Raw genomic sequence first — 9,151 nt, 5'->3', positions numbered from 1 at the left:
TAGTAGGCGTCCTCACGTCATCTGCTGCGTGTCTATCTTCGCAGCTCCTTTCGTCTTAGCTAGTTTTCTGCGACGAGATCGACCTCTGTGACAATGGCACCCCAGGAACCATTTCCAATCCTCAATAGCTCGGCCGACCAACTACACTCGGCGGCTGATCAGGGGAATGCGCGTCGGCGTAGGAAATCGAGCGTACTTGGTACGGACATCAGGGTGGGAGACACAGGTGCGCCTAGTTTGCAGGCGAGTCTCGCGACATTTCAAGATACAAATGGACATACGCAAAAGCCTTCCACACCGGATGGCAAGGAAGTTTCTAGGAGGGGTTCAAAGCGTCGCAAAGCCCGCTCCCTTTTGCGTCGCTGCAAGCACTACGCCCTCAAGCATACTTGGGTCTTACCCCTAGTCCTCTTGGTCATCTCCCTGTTTGTGTACGCCATTAATCCGACCGAATCGAACCCCGTTCATCACTTCATCTTCCTCTCGTACAAGCTCCCGCCCGAGGCCGGTGCTGATCCCGAAGCGCCTGTCCAATATGGCAAGGGGCGGTGGGATATCGCCTTCGTATCTTTCTATACCGTCGTCCTCTCCTTTACGCGCGAGTTTATCATGCAAGAACTTCTCCGCCCGCTCGCCAGGAGAGCCGGTCTAAAGTCGCGTGCTAAACAGGCGCGTTTCCTAGAGCAGATGTATACCGCCATCTATTTCGGGTTCTTGGGACCGACCGGTATGTACGTCATGAGCCGAACCCCTGTTTGGTATTTCAATACCCGCGGCATGTATGAGAACTTCCCTCATAAGACGCACGAGGCCATGTTCAAATTCTACTATCTATTCCAGGCCGCCTACTGGGCCCAGCAGGCTATTGTCCTCTTGCTTGGCATAGAAAAGCCGCGGAAGGATTACAAGGAGCTCGTTGGCCACCATATCGTTAGTCTGACGCTTATTGGGCTAAGCTACCGTTTTCATTTCACGTACATAGGTCTGGCTGTTTACATCACCCACGACATTAGTGACTTCTTCCTTGCGGTAAGTCTGATCCGTGCCCTCGGGTACCTTAAGTTGCCACGTGTAATACTAATAGATTTATTTGAACAGACATCTAAAACTCTCAATTACATTGACCACCCTCTAGTGGGACCTTATTTCTTCATCTTTATGACCTCATGGGCCTACCTACGTCATTATCTCAACCTTCGCATTATCTATTCACTATTCACCGAATTCAGGACTGTCGGCCCTTACGAGCTAAACTGGGAAACCGGACAGTACAAATGTGAACTTGCTTTCGTTATCACTCTTACGCTCCTCTCGTCTCTGCAGGCTCTCAACCTGTTCTGGTTTTTCTTCATCGTGAGGATTGCCTATCGCTTCATCGTCTATAACGAAGCGGACGACGACCGTTCTGAGGCTGAAGAATCCGATATTAACGAGCCAGAGAACGAGAAGGCAGAGACACCGAAAGCGATTAAGGAGAGCACCGAAGCGACGCCGTTGCTTAACGGCAATGCTAACGGGAATGGTAATGCAAACGGCATTAAGACCCGCTCGAACGGGTCAGCGTCGGCGTCGAAAAAGAAGGCGGCTCGATAGAACGTTCGCCGCTTCTTACCTTCGATTCATGACATTCGCTTGTAAAAATTTAACCAGTAGGGGGCTTGTATGTACAACACGATACAGGATTTCAGCATAAACGGCGGGCGTAGATGAGACTATTGGTATCCGCGGGAATTGCTATATAACGCATTTCCCTTGAAAATAGGTACCAGTATGTTCCCTGACGGCCTGTCTAAACGATCATAGGCATAGGCGTTCAGAGAATGGGGTTTAGCATCCCAAGCCATTCGCTCACGGGTCATGGGAACGGCGCATATGGGGGGGATTCTTGGTCGCTTGGGTACGTTACCCAGGGATGAGAGAAGTCGTTGGTTTGCGGCAGGTCAGGGAACACGTTGGGACTAATCTGTCTGGGGCGCTCAGCCTCCACGAGCTTGCTTGCTGTTGCTTGCTTGGTATGGATGCTACGGGAGCTGTCTCGCTGATTAATGTACTAATGACGGAGAGATGGACCAACGACTTTGACCAACGATGAGCATAGCATGATGAGAAAAGAGCATTTTGACCGTTCTTTTTTTGCTTTTGTCTTTTTCTACTACCTCTTCCTACGTACGATAGTTAAAACCCATAACCAAAACCCCCCATATATATATATATATATATATATATAATTATTAATAAAAGATGGTGGATGGACGGATCCCTTGCGATAGTAAGGAAAGACCCGCCTCGTCTAAGCCGTACCGAGACCCTTGATATGACGCGTCTGCTCCGTTTCCTTTGCCTCGGCTTACGTTTTGAGAGCGTGCGTGCGTGCGTGTGCACGTTCGGGCGGGACTCGGCCGAGAGTCGTGGGGAGGATTTTACTATGCACATGCACTGAAGAAAATTCTGTATTCTTCCCGGATACAACGGTGTTCCAGAGAATATTCCGGAAGCTGGTGTCCCCCAGATACGCCTTGATATAGGCTAAGAGGAGGTATGTAGTATCGTAGACCGTTATTTGTGTTTCGTACCTACATTAGGGCGTGCGTGCTTCTTGGCTGGCTGGCTGGCTGGCTGGGCGGGAAGGGGGGGCGCGGGTCGTTCGTCCCGAGACCCTGGTGGCCGGCACGTTGGGGTTTGGCTTGCTGGCTTAGTGTTATGTATGTATGTATGTCTAACCTATGTACATAGTGACTAACCTAGTGACTTACATGGATAGGTAGGTAGGTACCTAAGGTACCTACGGTATGTTGGGTATATATGGAGTTGGGCAGATACGTGTATGGAGGCGATGAGGAGATTGTACATACGTAGGTACATACATACATAGAAAGAGTGAAAGAGTGAAAGGTAAACACGCGGTCAAGCTGGAATCTAGCAACACACAAGGTACATAGGTAGTCGGTCCGTTGGTCCCCGGTTCCGAGGACGGAGTATGTACACGTGGTTGGCGTGGCGTAGCGCGGGCGAGCGGGCGGGTGGGCGGTGGTGGTGCGGCGGCGGCTTGCGGTGAGCGAGGCAAGAAGCTACGTACCTGTATACGGTTTAGTTTAGTTTAGTTTAGGGTAGGGTAGGCGAGCCGCGAGAAGGAATAAAGGAATATGTAAAGGAAGCTAGTTTGGTTAGAGTAGACGGCCCTTTTTTTGCTAGTGTGGTGTATTTGTCATGCTATAAGTCACCAAAAATACCCTAGTTATAGTATAGTAGTTATAGTAAATCCTTCTATAACAAATGCTTCTATAACAAATGTGGAAAAAAAAAAAAAAAAAAAAAGGAATACCGCTACCGCCGCCGCCTCTTGGTAGACTTTCCTATTACATAGGATCCAAGTACCGCGTATGTACCCAAACTACCTAACCCAACCTAACCATGTACGTGCGTGTGTTTCATGCTTGTCTAGTACCTAGGTAGGTAGGTAGGTAGGTAGGTAGGTATGTATGTATGGAAATATGTATGGAAGTATATACCGCACGAGACCGCGGGTGACCAGAGCGGGAAGGACCCCTAAAAAAAATTTCAAGGCACGATGACATGGCAAAGGCAGCCGGAACTTTTTCTTTCTATTTTTTTCTTTTTTTTTTTCCCTTCTTCCTAAATCCCATCTCATGTCTTAGTATACTATAGTATAACTAGTATAGTATAGTATAGTGTTCCGAAGTAGTACTATACCTTACCCTCACACCGTAACATTCATCACTCAGCTTCCATACTATTCCCTTCTACGCAAATCTTATCCCGTCACCTTGCCCACGTACATAGTTCCTCCCCCCTCCTCCTCCTCCCCTGCCGCCGGTAGGAAGTACACAGCAGCAAGAAAAAAAACAAAAAAAAAAAAACCAAGACAAGACAAGCAACGCTGCAAGGGCCATTTGCTGCTGCAGGTACGCGCATGCATACATACACTTTACACCTGCCTACCTGCGTATATCACATCATACTGCACTTACTAAGGGCAAGGACAAGGTAAGAATGGAGAAGGCATCTAATCCCTACCTAGCCTAGGGGAAAGAGATAAAAAAAAAAATTCGAAAGAAAAAAAAATGCAACGCTGCCCGGGAGGTAAGAGATAGGGGTTCGGATTTATATTAGCCATCATGGCCGATCTCCCGCTTTGCCGGCATGAAGAAACGCGAGCCGCACGCGAGCGAAACACCCCGGACCAGGGGGGAAGGGGGGGGGAGGGTTGCTTTGGAACCAGTTTGGGTTTTTGGGGTCTTGGGGTGACGGAAAAGGATTTGGAATTCTATGGGTTGCAAGACTGTAACATCAATCATCAAACTGCCACGCAACCAAAGTAAGAAATCTTCAGCCTCACTTGAACCTCTCACGCGGTTTCGTATACACACACAATCTAGTAGCAAGCAACGGGACGGAATCGGGTCGCCACCCCGTTGTTCGTAAAGCTTGGAGAGAAAGCTTCCGGTATTTGTGGATGGGGCTGTAAAGCCACCTGTAGGGTCTAAGTCATTTGCAATACACGTTTCCCTCCCTTGAGTAAATCACATTTCTCCTCTCATCCTCTCATCATCTCGTCTCATGCTGCCCGTCATCGTCGTCTCATTAAGGTGGTACTCCGCCCACCGTTCAAAAGCCAATAGCCAATAGCCAATAGCCAATAGCAACCCGACTGACTTGATCCGGACCAAAAAATAAATAAAAATAAAAAGATGTGTAATAATAAAAAAGCAGAAGCCCTTCCTCCCCCCCTCCGACATTGGTTTGTTTCCGTTCCGTTCCTTCCTGTTCCATCCCGTCTTTGCCCGAACTTTTTTTTTTCATGTAAAGGGCCATGACTGATCGTCTGCTGTGCGAACAACGATAGTGAATTAAATAAGACAGAACCGCATAAGTCTTTTTGGTATCGTTGCGAAGAATCGTGATAACCGGAAATGCAAAGCCGCCGACAGCCTCCCGTGTGGAGGCGTCTTTTTCTGTATATGCCACCAACGCCATGTTTAATGCAATGCCCGGCAGCCCGGGGCGTGAGAAGCTTATTAGGCAATAAAAACTATATATCGCGGAAAATGGGAATATGGACATGAATCGAGCCCAAGTTAGTGGACATTAGAATTAGTGGGTCGATCGAGGGGAGCCTTCAACCAGCGTCGTAGATTCCGACTGGCCGCCATGTCGTCCGGGAGTAACCGACTCGTCAGACGAGCTGCTCGAGTCGTCGTTGTTGTTGTTGTTGTTGTTTTTGGAGTGCTCGGTTCGGCTGTGATGGTCTCCCGAAGCCGCAGGGATATTAGCCTTTCGCAAAAGCTTTTCAGCCTTACGCGTCGCATTACGGGCGTCCTCGGCTGCCTTTTCGGCTTTTGCCTGGCGATTCCACATGGATGCGTATCGACCGTTGAGCTCAAGAAGCTTATCGTGCGTACCCTTCTCGACGATAGTTCCTTGATGCAGCACAAGAATCTGATCTGCATGGGTGATAGTAGACAGACGATGTCTAAAACCGGTTAGCTGACCTAGTTTCATCACATCATCACATATTATACGACGTGGGAACTTACGCAATGATTAGCAATGTACGGCCGCGACCGATGGCGGCTAGTCGGGACTGAATCTGCTGCTCTGTGTGGCTATCAAGAGCCGAGGTAGCCTCATCCAGCATGATAATCTTAGGATTCTTAAGCAGGGTTCGGGCGATGGCAACCCGCTGCTTCTCACCGCCACTCAAGCGAAGACCTCGCTCTCCGACCTTGGTGTTATAGCCGTCGGGGAAAGACATGATCCTCTCGTGTATGCTGGCGGCTTGGCATGCGGCAAAGATATCGTCGTCGGTCGCATGCTGGTTGGCGTATCTCAGGTTGTACATGAGTGTGTCGTTAAACAATACCGTATCTTGCGGTACTACTCCTATGTAGCGTCGGACAGAGTCGATAGTGACATCCTTAATATCACGGCCGTCTATCTTAATGTTACCCTCCTGGCAGTTGAAGTAGCGATACATCAGTCGGAAAAGGGTAGATTTGCCGCCGCCCGATTCGCCGACAAGCGCCGTGGTCGTGCCGGGCTCACATGTGAAGCTGAGGTTCCTTAACGCAGGCTTCCTCTTGTCGTATGCGAATTTGACCTTAGAAAATTCGACACGGCCCTCACACGAAGCGACGTCAACGGCACCGGGACGATTAACCACTGTCGGGCGTTGCTTGAAGAGCTCTAGGAGACGCTCCCCAGAGATCATAGCCTGCTGAACGGTACGGTAGAATGTGCCGAAGAAGTTGAGCGGACCCTGGAGCTGGCCCAGATAGATCATCAATGTAACAAAGTCACCCACTTTTCGGCTACCCATCGTAACCTGGTACGCTCCAAGCATCATGGTAACCAACATCCCTATCATGAAGACTAAGGACTGGCAAATGTTCATGGTACTTATACTCCACGTGACCTTGGCCTCGGCGACTTGGAAATTGTTTATGGCCTCTCTGTACCGATTAAACTCGAAGTCTTCCGCATTGAAATACTTGACCGTCTCGTACGAGATGATGGAGTCATTCTTGACTGCTTCTTCTTCCCTATCCGCGTTGGACATTGCTCGCCTCTGGTCGGCGGTCTTGGACGCCATGCGTATTGTCAAAAACAAATAATAGAATGTAATTGCGCAAACGATGACGGCGTAGACGGCATCAAACTTAACGTAGAAGTAGCTTATAGCTACAAACAAGTCGATAAGCATCGGAAAGACCTGGAATGTGACTTGCTCGAGGAAGGAGTTGACCGAAGAGCCCTTGTTCAATGCGGATAAAACCTCACCGGTCCTCTTGCCTAGATGGAAATCGAGGCTCAGGGAATGCACGTGTTCAAATGCCGACGTGGTAAGAGCTCGGTACGTGTGCTGGGAAACGGGAATCCATAGCAGAGATCTCAAAGACCCCAAAAGCCCAGACGGGCCCTGCAGTAGCTTATACACGATAAGCAGGCCGAGCGAGAGCCACGGCATAGTGCGCTTCTCGCCTTCCTTAAGATCATCTCCGGAAAGCTGATTCGTGACAGCACCGATCTGGTAAGGGACCATGATGTTCACCATCCGCTGAAGAACTAGTAGGACAAAGCAGACTACCACGATAATCTGAAGTCGCAGCTGCTTGTTAGGCCACATGTACGGGAAAAAGACGGAATAACCCCGGAGATATTCAAACCAGGTGGTATGCGGTAGCTTTTCCGGGCGGTAGAACCCAGCGTCTTCGTCAACCATGGGGTGGCTCGCATCGGCATTGCCATTAGCGTTGCCATTTGCGGCACCGTTTGCGCCCGGGTGGGAAGCATGCCCATTGGTGCGGTAGCCATTGGCCTCGCCATTTAGGAGGGGTGTGGATTCGTCAGCCTCGTAATCATATTCCTGTCCATGTTCGTATTTCTCTGGCTGCGCCCGGTTTCTTAGGAGGATAATGGTATAATAAACTAGGATCATGCCAACTAGAGTGGCGATTCTTCCGAGGGATAAGCCGAGGTCAATCATGTCCCACTTGTCGATGCCATCTACAATCACGTACTTTTCGCGACTGAGGTTAACCATGACTTTGTGGGGGCGGGATAAGACCACCGCGTCGCAAACGAAGATGATGATTTCCCCAACAAGAGCAAAGCTCCAAGTGAGGATATGGACCAGGCTCGGGCTGCTTTTCCAGTCAAACATCGTCAAAGTCAAATACACATAAAGAAATGCTGATCCAAGGACGAAGACCTATAATTTGCACAAAGTTAAAAAGTCATCTCAATATAATTAATTTTAACCGTAGGACAGAAAATCAAAACAAAACAAAACAAAACAAAATAAAAATTGCTTACGGTTTTCGGTTCGCCGCACCACCAGCCATGTTCACCATCCGCGCTCCTATGAATCAGAGCACGGGCAGCAATTGCGCCGCCCGTAGCGAGAAAGGTCAAGGTTGCTATAACCATAGAACACTGAAAAAACCTCCTGGCATGTGGGCTGAAATCATCAGGGTCTGATGCGTCGTCGTCGGACAATCTTCTTTTGGTAACGGGAAGCGGCTTGCCGCCTGGACCTCGGATAGTAGGCACGACTACGTCGTCCTTACGCATAGCGGTGTAGACGGAGTGGGTGGCGCCGACGAGGATGAAGACCAGCAGGAGGAGATCCGGGTAAAGGTACTGAGTAACGTCTCGAACCCTCTCCGCCGGGGAGTCGGGAGGGTTGATGATGACTTCCGCCATCTTGCTCTGTGAAACGTGCAGGTCAGCATATAATGTTCCCGGATACGTAAGAAAAGTGTACAAATCGGACTTGAGCATTGCACTGCATGCTGCAAGGCGTGCTTGACGTACATATTACTGACGACAATGCTTGCACTGGGTCATTGCCGCAGCTGCAAAAGATCACGACCCCCAATTGCTTCAAGCAGTAGAGCCCGCAACTGCTTGACTGCGATGCCTAGATTGCTTGCCTACGGCAGCGGTGATTTTTTCAAGAAAATCAACAAGAAACTAAAAGTCAAGTTGTTCCTAAGTTCGGCTCAAGTTAGTGGAATCCCGAGTCCATGTTCTGGTGGGGCAGGTCATCAGACGGTGTTAGTGGCGAAAGCCACACTCTGGAGCAGACTGGAGCAGACTGACTCGAGACTAGCGTACCTGATAAAGAAGGGAAAGGGAAAGAGTTAAGGGTCTCTCTCTCTCTCTCTGGTCCAAGCTGATCCGTCTATGAGAGGGAGAAGCAAGCAAGCAAGTGACTAGAGGCGTTGCTCGGTTCTAGCCAGGATCTGCGCCAGGGGGGATATAACTGACCCTTTCGATGGCACGATTTTATTAGGGATCCAAGTAACAACGGCGAGCACGATAGGCTCGGCTTGTGTTGCTGTCTAAGGACGGGGTACAATGAAGTGGGTAACTCTATGCTTTGACGGAGGGTAAAATGTGTGAAAAGTCAATTGCAAACGAGCGTATGTTTTAATTGGAAAAAATAAATAATAAGAAGAAAAACAAGATTGGTTAAAAGAGGTGTTGTTGTAGAAAGGTTGGAGGATCTTCTCTTCTCAAGCGGCAATACTGTCGCACAAGAAAACCCAAGTGAAGTGCGTAAAAGCAGAAGTTGACAAGGGATCCGTATGAACGGGGCAAGGTAGTAACAGGGGCAGGAAAAAAGGTG

General features: G+C 49.3%; 3 protein-coding genes across 3 annotated transcripts; 1 reads left to right on the top strand and 2 right to left on the bottom strand.

Annotated features, from left to right (window-relative positions):
- F4817DRAFT_104103 (longevity assurance proteins LAG1/LAC1) lies at positions 1-1,753 on the top strand. The gene is made up of 2 exons (XM_049297373.1): positions 1-1,029; positions 1,099-1,753. The coding sequence occupies exons 1-2, from the start codon at positions 94-96 to the stop codon at positions 1,591-1,593; spliced, it is 1,431 nt and encodes a 476-aa protein (XP_049159312.1). The 5' UTR covers positions 1-93; the 3' UTR covers positions 1,594-1,753.
- A 2,718-nt stretch (positions 1,754-4,471) lies between these two features.
- On the bottom strand, positions 4,472-5,316 carry F4817DRAFT_103910 (uncharacterized protein). The gene has a single exon (XM_049297370.1). The coding sequence runs from the start codon at positions 5,080-5,082 to the stop codon at positions 4,627-4,629; it is 456 nt and encodes a 151-aa protein (XP_049159311.1). The 5' UTR covers positions 5,083-5,316; the 3' UTR covers positions 4,472-4,626.
- On the bottom strand, positions 5,113-8,223 carry F4817DRAFT_315753 (uncharacterized protein; the record flags this gene model as incomplete). Its single annotated transcript, XM_049300583.1, has 3 exons — positions 5,113-5,491; positions 5,556-7,729; positions 7,834-8,223. The coding sequence occupies 3 exons, from the start codon at positions 8,221-8,223 to the stop codon at positions 5,113-5,115; spliced, it is 2,943 nt and encodes a 980-aa protein (XP_049159310.1).
- Between the last annotated feature and the right edge of the window lie 928 nt (positions 8,224-9,151).

This window comes from Daldinia loculata, assembly GCF_022478755.1.
Source record: "Daldinia loculata strain CBS 113971 unplaced genomic scaffold F4817scaffold_23, whole genome shotgun sequence".
NCBI lineage: Eukaryota > Fungi > Ascomycota > Sordariomycetes > Xylariales > Hypoxylaceae > Daldinia > Daldinia loculata.
This window is presented reverse-complemented; position numbering and strand designations above follow the sequence as displayed.

What these genes read in the sequence shown, in the direction of transcription:
- F4817DRAFT_103910 (XM_049297370.1), bottom strand. Translation starts at nt 5,082, where the DNA reads ATGTCCATATTCCCATTTTCCGCGATATATAGTTTTTATTGCCTAATA.
- F4817DRAFT_104103 (XM_049297373.1), top strand. Translation starts at nt 94, where the DNA reads ATGGCACCCCAGGAACCATTTCCAATCCTCAATAGCTCGGCCGACCAA. An exon ending in TTAGTGACTTCTTCCTTGCG is followed by an intron (nt 1,030 to 1,098) that starts GTAAGTCTGATC and finishes TTATTTGAACAG; the next exon opens with ACATCTAAAACTCTCAATTA.